This window comes from Danio rerio, chromosome 10 (assembly GCF_052040795.2).
Source record: "Danio rerio strain M-AB ecotype USA chromosome 10, GRCz13ab, whole genome shotgun sequence".
Classification (NCBI taxonomy): Eukaryota; Metazoa; Chordata; class Actinopteri; order Cypriniformes; family Danionidae; genus Danio; species Danio rerio.
Window position 1 is genome coordinate 3088417 of NC_141030.1, and position 20771 is coordinate 3109187.

At 38.4% G+C, this 20771-nt stretch overlaps 3 protein-coding genes across 4 annotated transcripts in view; 2 read left to right on the forward strand and 1 right to left on the reverse strand.

The window, feature by feature from the left end:
- ash2l (ash2 like, histone lysine methyltransferase complex subunit) overlaps positions 1–8424 on the reverse strand; it is a 40923-nt gene extending 32499 nt beyond the window's left edge. For both annotated transcript variants that reach the window (XM_087269544.1, XM_087269543.1), the window contains exon 1: positions 8327–8424. The gene's annotated coding sequence lies outside the window, so the exon portion shown is untranslated. The remainder of the gene's footprint in view (positions 1–8326) is intronic.
- pnx (posterior neuron-specific homeobox) lies at positions 8283–10855 on the forward strand. The gene is given in 2 exon segments (NM_178302.2): positions 8283–8461; positions 10198–10855. Coding segments are annotated over 2 exon segments (549 nt in total). The 5' UTR covers positions 8283–8349; the 3' UTR covers positions 10635–10855.
- A 5277-nt stretch (positions 10856–16132) lies between these two features.
- Positions 16133–20771, forward strand: part of aebp1a (AE binding protein 1a) — a 29505-nt gene continuing 24866 nt past the window's right edge. The window contains exons 1-2 of the mRNA NM_001324409.1: positions 16133–16607; positions 20262–20504. Of these exons, the coding sequence (NP_001311338.1) occupies positions 16355–16607; positions 20262–20504 (496 nt within the window). The 5' untranslated portion in view covers positions 16133–16354. The remainder of the gene's footprint in view (positions 16608–20261; positions 20505–20771) is intronic.

Sequence of the window (20771 nt, forward strand, 5' to 3'; positions counted from 1 at the left end):
GCTTTAGTCTTTTTCCACCCAAGACTATGCAGTTTTGGATTTAGTTTTTTAAAAAACCTCAGGTTGTGTTTGCTTGTGTTAACTTTGACTAATATTTAAATTTGTTTGATTCTTATTGTGTCTTAAATTATAAATAACTCCCAACTCTGCCTCTCTAGTAAATAAATAAGGCTATTTTAATTTAATTTACATTTCACTATTATCTATTTATTTATTAGCATTCCAACAACATGCTTGCTTGCAGTAAAGTCACAAAAGTGCAAATATATGTAATTATGGATAAAAATGATGGAAAGAAAAACCAAAATAGATTTTTTTTTACTGTTAAGCTACAGTAAGTCTTGTAATTTAGATTAAAAGACCATTGTTATCTAAAAAAAAAAAAAAAAAAAAAATATATATATATATATATATATATATATATATATATATATATATATATATGTGTGTGTGTGTGTGTGTGTGTGTGTGTGTGTGTGTGTGTGTGTGTGTGTGTGTGTGTGTTTGTGTTTAATAAGTTTGAACTAAGTGGTCAGAAGTGATTAACAGCTCAAATGTCCTCTCTTTCTTCATGTAGACCAGATACTGAAAACTAAAAACACATGATCTCAATTGGATTCAGGTCAGGACTCTGACTAGGCCACTCCAAAGTCCTCATTTTGATTTTCTTCAGCTATTCAGAAGTGGCCTTCCTGGTGTGCTTTAGTCTTTTTCCACCCAAGACTATGCAGTTTTGGATTTAGTTTTTTAAAAAAACTGCATGACATGTTTACTTGTGTTAACTTTGACTAATATTCAAATCAGTTTGAATTGAAATACTAAAGTGTGACAAACGTGCAAATAGAAAGTCAGAGAAAGAAATCAGTAAGGGGCCAAACACTTTTTCACACCACTGTATGTATAATGTTTTACATTTACAAAATATCTTAAACATTTTACAAATAAATAGGTGGCTTGTGCCTTATTGTGTCTTAAATGTCTTAAATTATAAACAACCTCTCATTCTCAGCTCTCTCTAATAAATAAATAATGCTATTTTAATTTAACATTTTAGTATTATTCATATAATAATTAGTATTCCAACAACATGCTTGCTTGCAGTAAAGTCACAAAATTGCAAATATATCTTATTATGAACAAATTTGATTGAAAGAAAAAGCAAAACAGAAGCTACAGTCAGTCTTGAAATTTAAATTAAAAGACAACTGTAATCTTGAGAATATGCATTAGTGTTTAATAAATATGAACTAAGTGGTCATTTTAAAGTCATGCCACAGCATCTCAATTGAATTCCGGTCAGGACTTTGACTAGGCCACTCCAAAGTCTTCATTTTGTTTTTCTTCAGCCGTTCAGAAGTGGATTTGCTTTTTAACACAGGACTATGTCGCTTTGGATTAAGCTTTTTCTTAATAACAACCTTACTTTCAATACTGGATGAAGTGATTTTGGACTAAAATTAAAATTTATTTGATTTGAAACTTTAAAGTCTGTTGTCCTCTCCTTCTTCCTGTAGGACCAGATGCTTAAACACGACACAAACAAACTCCTTTCACAAATTAAAGTGCCACTCAATACACATCACATCCATCGTAAACCTGTAAAACACGGTTTAAACATCTATTACCGCTAAAACAGCCTTTGTCTGTGTGAAACTGCAGCACAATGCTGTGTTTCACTGTTGTTACGCAGAGGCCGGACGCCCGCTGAGAGAATTGCCTTGCTGATGGGATGTAAAAGAGGAAAGTGCTGAAGTACATGTCGTTTTTTTGTGTCCGTCTCGTTGATGAATTGTTGACCATCTGTGATGTAGAGACAGAATGACCTCTCACATCTTTATTCTTATATATATATATATATATATATATATATATATATATATATATATATATATATATATATATATATATATATATATATATATATATATATATATAATCATTAAGATTGATATTATGGAGTCAAAGTGATGTCTAACAGAGCAAGGGAATTTTGACAGTATTTCTTATAATATTTATTTTTCTGGAGAAAGTCTTATTTTCCTTTAGTTTGGCTGGAATAAACGAATTCAAATATATAAAAAAATATACTTTTAGATGTGTTTTTAAAGTAAAAATAACATCATGCCAAATCAGTAACACACAGGAAAAAGCTGATTTAATTGCTGACTTTCTGAAGAAAAAAATTGCCTACTTAAAGAAGTGTGAAAAAGTGTTTGCCCCCTCACTTATTTGAATGCTCGTCACACTTTAATGTTTCAGATCATCAAACTAATTTAAACATTAGTCACAGATAACACAAGTAAACGCATCATGCAGTCTTGAAATTAAGGTTTTTGTTATTTTTGACGCAAAACTAAATACAAAACTACATAGGCCTATGTGAAAAAAAGTGCTTCTTAAATCTAACAGTTGGTTTGGCCCCCGTTAGCAACAACAAATGCAATCAGATTGTTTTCGATGACTTGCAATAAGTCTGTTACAGCGCTGTGGAGGAATTTTGACCCACTCATCTCTGCAGAATTGTTGTAATTCCACCACATTTGAGGATTTTCGAGCATAAACTGCCTTCTTAAAGTCATGCCAGAGCATCTCAATTGTATTCAGATCAGGACTTTGACTAGGCCACTCCGAAGTCTTCATTTTGTTTTGCTTCAGACATTTAGAAGTGGATTTACTGGTGTGCTCTGGTTTTAGCTGGTCTGGCTGGAAAATGACTAGCTAAATCCAGCTAAAACCAGCTTAACCAGTCTGGTTTAAGCTGGATATAGCTGGTTTTGGCTGGGCTCCCATCCTGGCTAGGCTGGTCAAGCTGGTTTTAGCCGGTCATCTCCCAGCCTGACCAGCTAAGACCAGGCTGGAAATGGCCAAAACCCCTCTAAAACCAGCCTGGTCGACCAGCTAAAACCAGCCAACCAGCCTAGGCTGGTTTAAGCAGTTTTTGTTCAGTAGGAAAGCCTGCTGCAGCTGCTGGACAGCCTCTACAGCACACAGAGCTCCATATTCTGCTCCATCAACACAGGATTTTCTGCTTGCACAGTTTTTAACTGTCTGCTTTGTTCTGTTTCTTCGTCGTTTGTGGTTCCTAATTTATTTGATCAAAAGTGTCTGGAACTAAAATGTAATGGAAATAAAGCCATATGTTATTTATTTACGCGACCATAATTAAAAATAAAATAGTAGTACTAGTAGCAATAGAAATACCAGATTAAAAAAAATAACATTTAATCAAAATAACCCAATGCATAGGGCTAAAATATATAACCCAAAGCACTGGGATAAAATGATCATTAGTTGGGAAGGTGCCTATAATAACCTATAGCTGGGTTATATCTTGGGGTATTTTAATACTATTTTAATAAAGAACTTAATGGATTGTGTGGAACCGTACACTTTCTAACAGCGTACACCACATTTATAAACGCCCCGTTGACCAAAGCTGGTGGTCAATAATTGATAATACAGAGAGAGCGTAAGAAAGCAGAGCAGGTTAATAAGGTTAATCTGTTTTCTACAGCACTGGTGATGTGTAATTGATCTGTGAAGCGGCAGAGCTGCAGGCACACTCCTCCTGCAGCCGCAGGACAAAGACTCGGGTCAGGCTGGGTCAGAGACACGGGTGACATCTGCTAATTGTCCCGGTGGGCCGGATGAGCCCCGCGCTCTGAATACCAGCAGCATGGCGGACGGCAGCTGCCACGGCTGACCACCTCTGGAGACTCGCACATTATTTACAGCCGCAGAAAACCTTTGTCTGAAGCCCCTGCTGTGCACACACTTACAGTAACACACACACACACACACACACACTAGGGCTGCACAATGTATCATTTCAGTTTCGATATCGTAATGTGTGCATTCACAATAGACACATCGCAGAATCTGCAAAGTCTGTTCAGAGCAAATCCAGCAATGTCAGTTGAGTTTAAGTTCAGTTATTGATTATTTATCTGTTAGGAAATGGCCAACACACACACTTAATACACAAAAACACTTCACTAAACATGTACACATGCCCTGCTGAAAAAAACAGATAAAACCAGCCTAAGCTGATTGGCTGGTTTTAGCTGGTCAACCAGCCTGGATTTAGAGGGGTTTTGGCCACTTCCAGGCTGGCTTCCAGCCATTTCCAGCCTGGTCTTAGCTGGAAAATGACCAGCTAAAACCAGCTTGACCAGTCTGGTTTAAGCTGGATACAGCTGGTTTTGGCTGGGCTCCCAGCCTGGCTAGGCTGGTCAAGCTAGTTTTAGCTGGTCATCTCCCAGCCTGACCAGCTAAGACCAGGCTGGAAATGGCTGGAAACCAGCCTGGAAGTACCCAAAACCTCTCTAAAACCAGCCTGGTTGACTAGCTAAAACCAGCCAACTAGCCTAGGCTGGTTTAAGCTGTTTTTTCAGTAAGGTGGACATCTTAGTATAGTATATATCAGGGGTTCTCAACTGGTTTGGCCATGGGCCCCACATTTTTACATGGTCATCAAGCCATGACCCAAATGTTTAGGAACTATAATACAATTTTAGGAATTATAATTAATTTGTATTTATTTGTTAACATACACAAGTAGTGACAGATAAATCGTAAGAAAATCACCAAGACTCACAAATGAACTATATATTTTATTGCTGTCATTTACCCAAATGTATAATATTATAGAAATATAACAGAGTAAAAACATCAAAAGGGTAGGGTTGTCATGCACGCATTTCAAAATAAAAGTCTAAATAAATAAAATATTCAACTTTTGTTGTTTTTTTGACCACCCACTGAAAATGTTCCCGCGACCCACCAGTTGAGAAAAACTGTACTATATAACCGAACGTTAATTATTCATTCATTTTCTTGTCGGCTTATTCCCTTTATTAATGCGGGGTTGCCACAGCGGAATGAACCACCAATTATCCAGCACATATAATTACGCAGCGTATTCCCTTCCAGTCACAACCCCTCTCTTTGAAACATCCACACTTACTACGGACAATTTAGCCCACCCAATTCACCTGTACCGCATGTCTTTGGACTGTGGGAGCACCCTGAGGAAACCCACGCGAACGCAGGGAGAACATGCAAACTCCACACGGAAATGCCAACTGAGCCGAGGATCGAACCAGCAACCCAGCAACCTTCTTGCTCTGAGGCGACAGCACTACCTACTGCGCCACTAAATCGCCGCAGGATAACTATGCTTATATATAATAACTTTAGTGTGAAAAGCTGTAACTTAGTTGATTTGTAAAGTTGTTGGTACCCAGGTAGCAAAGAAGTCTGGCACAGCAGGCATTCGTCCGGCACTGGCATACAACATGTGGGCCAAACATGGCCCAGGTTTGGCCGAGGTGGCACCGTCTTACAGGCGGCACTCAAGACTTGGGTCAAATCTCAAATGTAGTATTTCTATATGGGCCACGTACGTTCTGCCTATCTTGACCCACTTTTAAAATACATTTAAATTATTTTAGAGTAAAGAAAAAGTTCTTTCAATCAGGTCGCTACAAGAAAAAGCACAGCCATAAAGCGAAATGCTCCATGAGTTTATAAAAAACATTGCAGTCGTGACACACCAACATATCTGGCCCAGTTCAGGGTTATTAACTTGGCTGAGACTTGGCCCAGATATGGTCCATTTTTGCCTTTTGTATGGAACCCAGACTTGGTCCAGTCTTGTACCGTAATTCACGGCGGCATGTGGGCCAAGCAAATGCTGATGGTGTGGGCCAGATCTAGGCCAGAGAAGTTTTGCTATCGGGATAACTAATAAAGTTTTGGTAATTAATAACCTTGACTTTTCCGAACCTGACTGTAAAGCAGTAATGTGCAACTTGTGTAAAATTGCTTTGAAACAATAATGGGTGTAAAAAGTGATATACAAATAAACTTGAACTGATTTAAAATTTGAGTGGGATTATAGTTGACCAGGAACCACATTGTGAAGTTCAACCTCGTCTGTTTGTTTGCTTTGTTTTTAAGGCCTATGATTGTGAGATTTCAAGTGTATTTAAACCAATGACTGTAAAAAATATGGACGACGCGACAGCCCTTTTTCCCATTGAACGCCTTGAGGGCAAAACGCCTGCTTGACGGGCACAAACTGTTGCAAAAGACTGCTGAAATTGGAGCCTTGACATGCGCAGAAGGACTGTCTGATGGAGCCAGAGGAGGAGCCACGAAAATGAGCGGAGTCGAGCTTCCAATCAAACGCTTTATGTAAAATCAACCACGCCCCCCGAACTTCTCAGCATGCGTTTGCTGTCATATCAACACAAATGGATGTAATAACGTTAACAAATATGAGGGTTTTATATATTAAATCGCGGCAGCTTCGGGCCGCAGCGCATAACATACTCGCGGCATCGCGGGCTGATTCCGGCTCGCATGCGGCGGCTCGCTCGGCCGCCGCATCTGGCTCGATTGACTCGGGCTGGAATTGGGTAGTGAGTCCAGGCATCCGGAGTAGGTCCAGCAGAGGTAACATTAGTCAGTCTGAGCTCTAAGAGATAAGTCTCCGGCAGGCGAGAATCTAGCCGGAACTGTGTTTTGCTATCTGGGTGGTTAGGCGTGTATCAGCAAACTAATAAAGCCCGAAAAAAGCCCTGAACTTAGCGAATAAACAGTGTTCCACCAGATCATGTATGTCAGAAACTATAGTTTACTGCTGAACTCATTTTGTCATGGTAAAATAACACAGAAATCGAATAATAACACTTCAGTCTCCTGCCGAAGCTCAGACGCGCTGCTTTGAGAAACTGTCAATCACAGCTGTCAATCACGATGACACGCCCAGCATTAAATTACTGCTAAAAACAAACTGTTTACAAAAATGAAGATCTGCACCTATTTCCGCACAATAACCAGTGCCTAAATCGACCAGAACCATCTTTCGGGACATTTTATTGCAAGTGTAATATTTTTTTTTATTTGGGCTCAAGTCTCCTTCATTAACACGGAGGAGGCGGGCTTTATGACTTGTACTGCAGCCAGCCCCCAGGAGGCGATCTAACGGCCGAGACCTTCACTCAAACGCAGGCTTGCGGCACACTTGATTTAAACCATTTGTGTAGAAGAAATAATAACATTTTAACAAAGATTAATTTGATGGAAACAGGTTTGATTGAAATGCAACAGAAAGTAAATGATGGCAGATTAGGGTGAACGATAGCTTTATGCACGGTTTGACATACTAATCTTTCAGCCTTATACATTTTAATTAATTACTAATGTCAACTCTTTAAATAAATAGATTTTAAATTCAACGCATTAATGCATTTTAATTGATATATTTTAAAATCTATACATTCAAATCTTTCAATACTGACAGTGCATTGTGCATCACTTTTCACATAGTGGTTTGTTTATATTGGAAAATTTACTCTTACTTACTCTCAAGTGGTTTCAACCCTCAAGGTAAGTTTGAGTTTCTCTCATAAAAATATTCTGAAAAATGTTAGACCATTTACCTCCATTGGAAAAAACAATACTATGGAAGTCAATGGTTACAGGTTTTCAGCATTTTTCAAATTATCTTCTTTTGCCTTCAACAGAAGAAAGAAACTTGTTCGTGACAAGTGAACAATAAGTAAATGACGACAGGATTATCAGTTTTGGCCGAACTATATTCTGGTTTAAAAAAAGAAATTACTTTTATTTTAACATTAAATTGTGATGTTTAAGCAGCTAAATGCACGTTTTAAAAAAATAAGTGTGTCTACATCTAAGGTTTAGATTTTTAAAATGTGAGTAAACAGTATTTTTTTATTTTTTAGACAAAACTATCACTTTAAGCCTCTTTTAATCTAAAATATAGAAACGAAAAAGACAACATAATATATTTATACATACTTTATACTTAGTAATCTAAAAATGTGTTATTTAAATGTGTTACTTATGCTTGAAAAAAGAGGTTAAGAAAGGCTTAAGCCTAATGTATTACTTATTTATACCCAACACTGGATCTTAACCACGCTATTTCACTTCTTGAAGACTTCAGTCGATTAATTAGCATCACAACAGCACCTCTCGCGCTCGAGCACCGTAAAATCACACAATTGCAAATAACGACAAGCTCTAATACAAAAAACTACACGGCTCTTCAGAAAAGGGCACATTTTAACCAGATGCAGGGCAATAAATAGCAAAGGAAGCGTGTCACCCACTGAGACACATTCACATGGTAAACTGTGTAAAGGAGGAGCTCGAGGGTTTGGTTTTACCTCACTGAGCTGCTTTAACATGTTAATTTTACACGCGTCTGTTTGAGGTGTATATAAGGTGAGGAAGTGATGGATGCTGGCACATATAACAGCACTCTGAGAGTTATAAGGTCTCATTTACGTACTGCTCTCAGAAGTCACCGTCAGGATGCACGAAGAAACGAGCAATTCTACACTGCAGGGGAAAACTTCCTTCTCCATCGCAGACATTTTGGATCCCGCCAAATTCAACGGGACAAGAGAAACGCGGGAAATCTCCAGTGAGTTTGAGCGTTTTTATATCGCTTTATCGAAGGGAAAATTCGTTTTAAAAAGTATTATACTAGTATTATTTGATATAGCCAGCATATGATATGCCTGTGGTACAGTAAGTTTGTTGCAAGCTAGCTATTCAGGAATACAATAGCAATACTTTTCTTTAACAACATAATAAACACATTTGTCAGGTAAATTTGTGAGGTATTTACACAATATTTAACATTTATTTAATGAATTCTGCAAAATGTTGATTACATAATAACATTTAATGTAGAATTAATATTATAAAGATATTTTTGGACTTTTCAAAACAAAATAACAGGTGTTTTTCCAGGAGAGGGCAGTATTTGAATGTATTTGTATAAGTGTATTGTAGCCTACTATGGCAGCCTAAATATTGTTTTCATCAAAAGATTTATTAGTTCATACAATATTAAAAAAGACAGCTATTTAATATTTTAGAACTGTTGCAAGTTGCATAAAGTGCGTAGGCTTAAAAAGTTAGACAGGTCATAATTATATATATTTTTTCAGTTAACAAGCGGTTAATTAGGTGAACTTTCATCTGAAAAATAAAAGTGATTGTCCTTTTAACTTAACTGTTAGTTAGTGAAACCAGTGCTTAAAATGATAGTTCACCCAAAAACAACAAATTTTGTCATTATTTACTCACCGTTAAGTGGCAGCAATCCTGTTTGTGATTCTGTCTTCTGTTGACATCCATTGTAGCAACAAGAAGTCAATTGCTGTTTCTTCCAATATTCTTTAGTATAAATAATGGTGGAATTTTTTGGGGGGTGAATTTTCTCTTTAAGACCAATTCTTAACATGTTGACTGATAAGTCTTAACACAGTGACTGTTTATGCTTCCATTAACCGATGATTACTATATCAAAAATATCTGAATTATTATTCACCCTATGATGAAATTTGTATAATTTGTTTAACAGACCAAGAGAATTTCACAGTATTTCCTATAATATTTTGTCTTCTGGGAAAAAATCTTATTTATTTTAGTTTGACTGGAACAAAAGCAGTTTTTGAAACAATATTAATAATATTGTCTACCTAATTATTCTAACTTGCCTTGTTAACTTAATTAATCCAATTAAATCCAGCTAAATATTACCATTTTTTTTTTAATTATTAGAAAAATATTGTGCACTGTCACCATGTCAAAAACTTTTAATTATTAGTTACGCTTTAGTTTTAAAAAAAAAATATTTATTCATTTAATTCATTTTCTTTTCGGCTTAGTCCCTTTATTAATCTGGGGTCGCAACAGCGGAACCGCCAACTTATATAGCATATGTTTTATGCAGCGGATGCCCTTCCAGCTACAACCCATCACTGGGAAAAACCCTTTCACACTCATTCACACACATACACTTCAGACAATTTAATGAACGAAAACCCACACGAACATGGGGAGAACATGCAAACTCCACACAGAAATGCCAACTGACCCAGCCGAGGCTCGAATAAGGCGACCTTCTTGCCGTGAGGCGATCGTGGTACCTACTGTGCCACCGTGCTGCCCCTTTTTAAAATATAAAAAAATAAATATATTCTTCATTAAGCAACACTTGTGAAATATTATTTAAATAATTAATTTTACAAAAGTGCAAATTATTTTGACGTCAATTGTATATTTGATCTAGTTGAGGGTTTGGTCACATACTACAGTTAACGAAATAATCCACGCAACATATTCCAATTGCATCTACATTCATTTCAGATAACAGAGAATCACCGAAGACGACTTCTCCAACTCAAGACCCATCGGCTCCAAACATCGCGAATGCTTCTGCTGCAAAAGTGAAGTCGAAGCGCATCCGCACCGCATTCACACTGGATCAGCTGCGCATCCTGGAGCGAAGCTTTCAGAGCAGCCACTATCTGTCAGTGTTCGAGCGCCACTGCATCGCCTCAGCCCTCGGCCTCTCAGAAACGCAGGTCAAGATCTGGTTTCAGAACCGACGCACCAAATGGAAGAAGGAGCTGGACGGTCACGGTGGAGAAGAGCAGAGCCACTGCGCACCCACAGCACTCACGCAAAACCCAATCATGTACGCTCTGCCTGGACATCACGCTAACCATCATGTGCATTATTACCCACAACAAACACATTACCTGAACACATCTTTCCATCCTCAGACGCTTATGATGTACTGATGTACTGTTAAACTTACATAGAAATCTGATGAAAATATATGCAAATTACACATATGACAAGTTCATTTTGGATTTAGTTTCCCAGCACGGTGCTGAGTAGCTACTGGAAGGGCATTAGCTGCATACAACATATGCCAGTAGTTGGTGGTTCATTCCACTGTGGATAAATCAGGGACTATGCCAAAGGAAAATGATTGAAAGAATATTTGGATTTACATAAATGAAATATGCAAAATATTATTTAAAATATTGCAAAATGGCTGCTTATTTTATATTTTAATATATATTTTTTCAAGGATTGGAATTACAAAAATGTGCATACATGTAAAAAAAAAAAATTATATATTCATCTAAAAAAGCCCATCTGATTGGCCACATCTGATTAAATTTATTGCACTGCTCTGTAGTATGGATATTGCATATACTAATATTGCGATAACGGTATTTTTCGACACATATTGCAGCCATAACATATCGACATACAAGTAATTACAATTGCAAAGAACGTTTGTTTACATATATTTTCGTATGTATTTAGATATATGGTAGAGCTACATGAAAAATATCGTTATCGCATTATAGTAGTATATACAATATCCATATCGCAGAGAAGTGCAATAAATTTAATCAGATGTGGCTAATTAGATGGGCTTTTTATTGATGCAATAAGCTCAGAAAGATATCCGTTTGTTTTAGTATGATCATTATATATAATTATAATAATTAAAAAGTGTTAGTTATATCGTAAGAAATATGATTATCGCAACACTCAACAACAATATCGCTTATTTTCCCATCGTGCTGCCTTAATATATTTTCAAATATATAAGCTATAATTTTATATATGTGTTCATATTTGGTCAACTTTATTAAATTTTTATATCGTACACTAATATAAATAAACATAAATATAGTCAAATTATTCATATCGCTGGCAAATTCTGATGTAAAGTTCCTTTTACTCAACCAGCAAGTTTGTTTTTGAGTGGATGACACCAGCTTTTCCCAAAAGATAATAAGACGGCTTCATTGTGGAAAACAATATTTCTCAGCTTTTATTTATATCTGGTGATCATTTTCCAAGGGTATAAATCATTTTCAGGCTGTATATTTGTGTTTACAATAGTAGGGAAAAACATATTTAAGTGGTCATTTTTGCAATATTTTAAAGTATGTGTTGAATATATGACATATATTTATGTAAAATTGAAATATTATCTTGTATGTTTTTTTATTATGTTTTTTTGTATTTGCTTTTTTTTTACTGTAAATTGCATATATTGGTATCAGATTTCTATATGGGATGTGTGATTTTTTTTTTCGACACTGAAATGAAGATCTTATAATGAAATGTCAGCTTTTTAATATGTAAATAATCATATTTTTGCTGTAATGTGCTCCAGAGTTCCTTTGAGGAGAGTTTATTTTGAGTAGTGAACGAGCACCAGCAAAATATTTAATGTATTTAATATTTGAAAACACTGTCATAATATTATTAATGTCTTTAACAGTTATATTTATACCACAGTTTAAATCGAAGTATTTGTAAAATTCTAAAATACAAACAATAAAGTTTATATTTTTGCACTTTATCTTTCTTTTTTTTTTGTCTTTTCCGAGAGTTGAAATCAACCGTAAGGTCTATGGAAACGTAAAATCTATGTTATCACCAACAGGCCCATGTCATATACAATACAGATACTTCATAAATAACCTACTATAAATTAAAAGCATTAATGTATGCTTTTTGTTTTCACAAGCTTTGGAGATGTAACAGAAATTCCGCTTTTAAATAATAGATCACCTCTAGCTTTCGTCATGAGGCTGTGCTCAAAATGACATCAATGTTTTCAGAGTGCACTGCGAAGAGAGCACAATTATAAACATGAAGATCGCTAAAACTGAACTGTAAAAATGCTTTGAAAGCAAATGACACCTAGGAGTGATGTCTTTAATGCTTCTTTTTAATTAATTCCAAGTTTAAATGTTTAAATGTACTAAATGAATAGGGCATAGGGGGGATAACTGGAATTAGAGCACAGCCAGGAATTATGTTTCTAACTACAGCTCCATAGGTGTAGCTCCAAGCATACAAGTTTGCGACGGAGTTTGCAAATGTTCGTTGGAACAACGGATTTGGGAAACACCAAATCAACAAACTATGTTTGTAACGACACAACTTGTGAGCTTAGTTGGCTAACGATGGTTTTCGGAAACGCACCCCTGGTTGGATTTGTTTGGTTTTGTCAACCCAAAAACGTACTCTGCCTGCAGCCTGGAGTTTCTTCAACTCATTTTGTGCAACAGGCCTCATGCGATTGTATCTTTTATTTAGTTTTGTAATCAGCACATTGCCTGTTGCTCCCAGATCTCACAAACAAGTTTATTAAAAAAGACAAAAATTAACTGGCTTATTTCCACTGACAAAATATTGATGCAGCCAGCGGGAGTCAAATAGATTGGACTTTTGTGCGCTGGAAAAAATAACAACATATAGAGTGAATTAAATCCAGTAGCAGATTCATTTACAGCTGGACGGCAGAAAGAGGCGACACACAGGAAATCGGAAGATAAGAGAAGAAGTGGCTCCTGGCTCACGATGATGAACATAAGCAAACGTCTGAAATGACTCCAAATGAGTCAAACAGAAACACATCTGCCAGCGTCTCGCCACATGTGTTTGATTAACATCAGATGTCCGCTGGCACCATCAATAAATAGCTGCTTTTCCGTGGCTGCCAGAGAAGCCGTCTGTATTTTCCACATTCTGAATCAGCGCAAACCAGGAATGGGGTCATAAATGTGCTGGTGTCAATAAAAAATATATTAGTTCTACAAGGCAAAGTGGAGAGCCAACATGGTTGAAAGCAAGCGAAGGTTAAAGGGATAGTTCATACAGTTCTGTCATCATTTACTCCCTCTTCAAGTGTTTCTTTCTTTGTTTCCAAACCCCTCCTTAGCGCAAAGCTTATCTGTGCTGATTGGACCGATGACCCAGTCTGTTGTGATTGGACAACAAGACAGAAAGAAATGCCCACCACAGCTACAGTATGAAGTAGCAGAGAGTATGTGAGAGCCCAATGCAGGAATGCAATGAAGCAATGCAGTTAAACACCAGCATACTCCTAATGCTAACAATGACGACACACATTCAGTATTAATCCACACAGTGGCAAAAGTTGAACTATATTGAAAATTAACCGCGCCACGCATGTGAGGAACCGCTGATGGTGGCCATAGCAACAAACAGTATCTAGTGAATAGATCACTAGCTCAGAAACACATTTAAAGAAGAAGCACGCGTCACGTTTTTAATGTGGTTTTGGATGCGATATGTGAACAGCCCCATACAGATTTAACCTGAGAGATACAGTACAAGCACTGATCTATAATCGATACGTGATTACAAGCTGCGCCATTACAACTTACAACACACAATTAAACACATATTTTGCAAACAAGGCAACAATTTTAGTTACACTCGCATGTTATGATCTGGAGGAAGTAGAAACTGGTCCATATGAACTGTAAAAGTTACTGACAAAGTCCCTGTCAAAGTCTGACAAAGTCCCATACATGATAGTCTCTGCTGCTCCTTCAATAGCAAACGGCCGGCGAATCCCGTGCTGCAGCGTAGGTTATTGTATCAATCATCAGACAAATGACAGGAGCAAACACAGCACAAGGTTAGCTATACTTGTTGTGAAAATGAACTTTAAGCCTTTATTCCCCTCAGCCGAATCTGTCAGTGATCATCATCTGATCAGTCCCGTGATCCCTCGCGCCTTCGCTAGTGTGTAAAGGGATTTTACCGGATTTCATTTTACCGGAACTGGAACTACAAATTTGGTGATGTACCGTATCAAAGTCGATGTGTAACGGTGGCCAGCTAGTGAAGTCCTGTGCAGGTAAACCTCACTCCTCTGACCTCTAAAGGTGCTCTAGCGACAGACACTAGAGGCCATGGTCTTTAGTGTCCTTATTAGAGCAACCGACTCCCATGCGAAAGGTCGCCATTTCGATACCAGCTCGGAGTAGGACTGGCAGGGTTACATTGAACGTAACGGAGGCCAGCTAGTAAGTGCTGTGCAGGTCTGTAGAGGTCACTCCTCTGACCTATAAAGGTGCTCTAGCGACAGACACTGGAGGCCATGGTCTTTAGTCTCTTTGGTAGAGCAACCAACTCCCGTGTGGAAAGTAGCTGTTTTGATACCAGCTTGGAGCGGGTTGGGTGGCGTAGGACCGACGAGATTACATTGACTGTAATGGAGGCCAGCTAGTAAGTGCTGTGCAGGTCTGTAGAGGTCACTTCTCTGACCTCTAAAGGTGCTCTAGCGACAGACACTAGAGGCCATGGTCTTTAGTCTCCTTGGTAGAGCAACCAACTCCCGTGTGGAAGGTCGCTATTTCGATTCCAGCTCGGAGCGGGTTGGGTGGTGTAGGACCGGCGAGGTTACACTGGTGCCGTGACCCGGATGGGAGTGAGGTTTAAGGGGGTGAGTGTAACGGAGGCCAGCTAGTAAGTGCTGTGCAGGTAAACCTCACTCCTCTGACCTCTAAAGGTGCTCTAGCGACAGACACTAGAGGCCATGGTCTTTAGCCTCCTTGGTAAAGCAACCAACTCCCATGCGGAAGGTTGCTGGTTTCATACCAGCTCAGAGCGGGTTGGGTGGCGTAGGACTGGCAGGGTTACATTGAGCGTAACAGAGGCCAGCTAGTAAGTGCTGTGCAGGTCTGTAGAGGTCACTCCTCTGACCTATAAAGGTGCTCTAGCGACATACACTAGAGGCCATGTTCTTTAGTCTCCTTGGTAGTGCAACCAACTCCCATGCGGAAGGTCGCTGCTTCGATACCAGCTCGGAGGGGGTTGGGCAGTGTAGGACCGGCGGGGTTACATTGGTGCAGTGACCCGGATGGGAGTGAGGTTTGAGGGGGTGAGTGTAACGGAGGCCAGCTAGTAAGTGCTGTGCAGGTAAACCACACTCCTCTGACCTCTAGGTCCTCTAGCAACAGACACTAGTGGCCATGGTCTTTAGCCTCCTTGGTAGAGCAACCGACTCCCATGCGGAAGATTGCTGGTTCGATGCCAGCTCAAAGCGGGTTGGGTGGCGTAGGACTCGCTGGGTTACAGATGCAATCAATCAAAAGGTCTGAACCCAACTCGACTCCGAGTCGACTATTTTGTTAAAGAATCAATAGTTTTAATCACAGTGCACATTTAGATTTAAACCTCAGCTGGATGTTTTCATTCACTTAGAGCTGTGTTACACACTGCATGAACATCATTTTCAAAAACCCATAATAGGGGCTCTTTAATATAATTTACCATTAGAAACAGGATATATTTACAGACTGCTGCTACATATCTGTGTTTATATCCCTTATAAAAGCCTCTTTAAAGTCCTTGTTGAACCTCCCTCTCTCTCTCTCTCTATCAGTCTCCTCCTCCTTTTTTCGGTGTGTTTTGTCCTCCTCCTCCTCACTCACTCAGAGGGGGATGTCAGAGGAATTCCTTTCCACTACAACAGCGGAAAACAGCCACAATCCCCCTTACATCTGACCTCCACACCAGCTTCATTTATTCCATCTCCAGCGCAGACCAAGAGTCTGCAAACATTCAGATCAACGACTTTTCATAGACCAGAGTGCTAGCTGACCGGTTTATGCACACACTTACCATCTCTGAACAGTAGCACTGGTGCAGAAGATCCCAGAAGACCATGAGGGTTTTAGTATGTGCAGCGTTATTTGCTCTATGCTGGATTTTGACATTTGCTATCAATGAAGAGTTGGCTAATGCTCCCAACCAGAGAACCAGAAGCATCCAAATGAGACAAAGCAATGGAGTTAAATCCAACAGAGATGATCTGCAGGAAGGGTTTTCAGAGGACACTCAGATGGACGAGCCTGGAGAAGAAATGGCTGAAAAGGAAAAACCAAAGGGTAAAAAGACACCAGAGGAGATCTTAGCTGGTAAGTCACCTTTATAAAGTGCTTAACATTTAGTAAAAAGTCGTTTAGACTTTATGTAATGAGGTTTTCGGTGGCTGCAGCCCAGTTTTTGTAGGAGAGGAAAGATGTGCTTTGTCAAAATGACAGATAACTGGCTCCGCCGAAAGCTTTTACTGGCTCTTCATGAGGTTATGCAACAATTTACGAAAAACCATGACTGGTCTGTAGCCTGACACACTTTCTGCTGCTCTTTTCTTCTTCTTCGTTTTGGTCTTTCATCTGGAAAAAGAAACGTGAAGCAGGAGGCATGTGGGAATGAAATTACAGTTGTGGGCTGGACGAAAATCACAGATGGTTTGTGAAAACATTACGGGGTCTTGAATGTAAAAACAAACTCCTGCTCGCGTCAGAGTCCTGTGAGGTTTGGGAAACAGACAGAAAGGGATGCAGAGGCCACATTTGGTTTGAGTTGAAACCTTTGGAGTTATCTGATCTGTTTGAGACTGTGTGAGTGTATGTGTGACAACTCAGTCACAACAGCCTGAAAATCAGTAACAGAAGGAAGATACAGCATCCCAAGGAGAAATTTATCACCCCTTTGAAGCATGTTTGATCACAATCATCCTGTATTGAAGTATCAAGTCTCAGACGTTTCAATTAAAGACCCCCTATTTTGCATTATAAAAGGGTCATATTTTGGTTTTGGGATCTCCAACAACAGGCAATTAAATACATATTTTGCAAACTACACAAAACAAGCAACAATTTTAATGACACTTACATGTTATGAGCTGAAAGAAGAAGAAACGTTAGCAAACACTTGTGGAACAAAAACACTACCACTGCATAACAAACGGCACGCTATACACTATGCACTAATGCACTTAGTATACTGTATGAATTTAGTGTCAGTTAAAAAAAGGTGGCTGCATTTGGCTGAAATCATGTAAACAGTCCCCAAGTTAAGACCTAAGATAAGAAACTTTCTGTAATACTCCCTCTGGTCTTTGCATATGAGTTTCCAACAGTTATTGGTGTCGTGACCCGGATGGCTGTATCCAAAATCGACCCTATTCCCTCATACACTACTCTCTACATAACATGGTTGGAATGTGAAGTTAAACCACATTTTTCTGATGAAGTGTTAGCAAAAACTTGTGCAACAACAACAACACATTGCATCCCAAATAGCAAAGTAAACACTATGCACTTATGCACTATGAACTTATACACGTACACACTCAACAGCAAAGTATATGAATTTAGTGTCAGTTAAAAAGTTGCCGGTATTTGACTGAAAACATGTAAGCAATCTCTAAGATTAAATATAAGAAACTTTCTATAATACTACCATAGTCTTTGCAAATGAGTTTACAGCTGTTTTTTTTTTTTGGTGCCGTGACCCGGATGGTTGTATCTAAAATCCCACCTATACCCCCATTCACTATTCTCTACATAACAAGGTTGTAATGTGAACTTAAACCTCACTTTGTTGATAAAGCTTTAGCAAACACTTGTGCAACAGCAACACTACCACTGCATACCAAATGGCACACTATACACTATGCACTATATACTTATACACCTACACACTTAACAGCATAGTATACTGTATGAATTTAGAGATAATTAAAAAGTTGTCAATTTTTTGCTGAAATCACGTAAACAGCCCCTAAGTTATGACTTAAGATAAGAAACTTTCTATAATACTCCCCCTGGTCTTTGCAAATGAGTTCCCTACAGTTTTTGGTGCCGTGACCCGGATCGCTGTATCCAAAATTGACCCTATTCCCTCACAAACTACTCTCTACATAACATGGTTGTAGTGAAAAGTTAAACCACATTTTTCTGATGAAATGTCAGCAAAATCTTGTGCCACAATAACAACAACACTACCATTGCATCCCAAATGGCACATGCACTTATGCACTATGAACTTATACATTTACACGCTCAACAGCAAAGTATATGAATTTACAGTCGGTATAAAAAATTGCTGGTATTTGACTGAAAACATGTTAGCAATCTACATGTAAGTTAAGACCAAAGATAAGAAACTTTCTGTAATACTCCCCTAATCTTTGCATATGAGCTCCCAACAGTTATTGGTGCCGTGACCCGGATGACTATATCAAAAATCGTCCCCATTCTCTCATTCACTATTCTCTACATTAGTCCACTGAAATGTACTCCACATATAGGTGTGATAGAAATTTCCTCAGAAACTCTATAAGAGGCAACATGAGAATACTGCTATTTAAAAAAAAATTTCATAAGGCGATTATTGCAGTTCATATTACAAGAAATTATTAATTTAGGTCATTTAATGCTTCTTTTAACTCCTAACTATGGATTTCCTGCAACCGTCTGCAAATGTTTTTGTGTCTATAAAGCAAAAGCAGCAAAGATCTCAGTTTCCACTGTTTATTTACATTTAATCTCATTGCTCCTATTATTAAAGATTTCAAAGAGATCTCTTTATATGACAAGCATGGGTTGTAAATCAAGTCTGATGAGATGTTTGGTGTGTGTGTCACCCCGGACAGTGATTTATTTATGTTCTCCACAGTCTGGATTTAATCTGACAGGATTTCAAGTGCCGCTTCCACAGTCAGAGTGGTTTCAGTAGTTTATGACGGCTGTAAAAGTTTATAAAAGCTTCTCTTTGATTCGTTAAATGTAGACAATTAAGAGTTTGACATATATCCACCATTTAAACGAGCCGTTCCAGCACATCAGTGTGACATCTTCGTCCTTGTCTGTAGAAAGGAAAAAGCTAGTTACATCTCTCCTGCATGTCAGTCCTAAGGAACTTTCGGGAAAATGTCTGAGCAAAATTTTCCTCTGGATTTTATGAAAAGCATCAAGTTTTTAACAGAAATGGACTTGACAGATATGTTTTTTTTTTTTTTTTGCATCCTTAAAGGGATAGTTCATCCAAAAAGGAGAAAGACCTGAACTACTAAAATGTATTTAACACTTTATTTATTAAGGTTTCATTGGTAATTGCAGCTTAGAGACGCCTCTCATGTGGAGAATGAATTCACATGCATTGCTCAGGTGTGAGTTTTTCACAGACTTCAACAAAGTGTCAAGATCTTGATGGTTCTGTGGATCTCGTCTATCAAATCCGAGCTTATTTTGTATTTTTTTATAGGATTCAGATCAGGTGATTGGCTGGGCCATTCTACATCTTGATTTTCTTTCTCTGAAAGCATTTGAGAGTCTCTTTGGCTGTGTTTTAGATCATTGTCTTGCTGAAATGTCCAGCCTGGTTTCATCTTCATCCTCCTGCTAATGTAGATGTTGGACTGAAGCAGCTGATATTCAGTTACACTGAGGAAGGGCAGAGGCTTGCTGAAGAACTACTGAGAGATTTCAGCTGCTGTCTGGACTTTCACTGATTTCTACACCTTCCTTTCTTCATGCGTTCAACACTTTTCCCTGCCTCATTTCATTTCATAACACAGAACTTCATTTGTAAACTAATTAGTTTAGCTTTGCTTGTATGGATTTATTTGTTTGCAACATCCAGTGATAATTTCAAGTCAACAGCACCTTTAGAAATATATATTTTTAGAAAAATGGTGACGTGTTCAATATGTATTTTCCCCGCTGTATATACTTTAAAAGCAGAACATGTATGTCAGCCGTGTTCTCTCATTTCTTGTCTAGCCAAGGCTAAGAAGGCGGCAGAGAAGGAAGCCAAAGCCAAGAAACCGAAGCCCACAAAAAAACCCAAACCAACAAAGAAACCAAAACCTCCAAAGGCCACCAAGAAGTCAAAGCCTCCAAAAGCCACCAAAAAGCCGAAAGCAGCGAAGCCAACAACACCAGCTAGAGAAACTAAACCGACCAAAAAGCCAACAATGGAGGAAGAGGAGGAGAAACTGCTGCTGGAGTTGGGATGGGACACATGTACGTATATACACAATCTATCAGCACATTGTTGTTTTTAGGGAGCTATTATGCGAAAATGACTTTTATAAGGGGTTTAAACACAGTTGTGTGGCAAGAGTGTGTGAATATAACCAGCTATTAATGGCAAAGATTTAATAATTCTATTATTTTGTAATCACACAAAACCGGCTGCAGGAACACTTTGATTGACATTCTCACATTGTACGCATCATCAGAGGGGGAAAGCCCCGCCCACTAGTGACAATCTCTCCCTCATTAGCATAT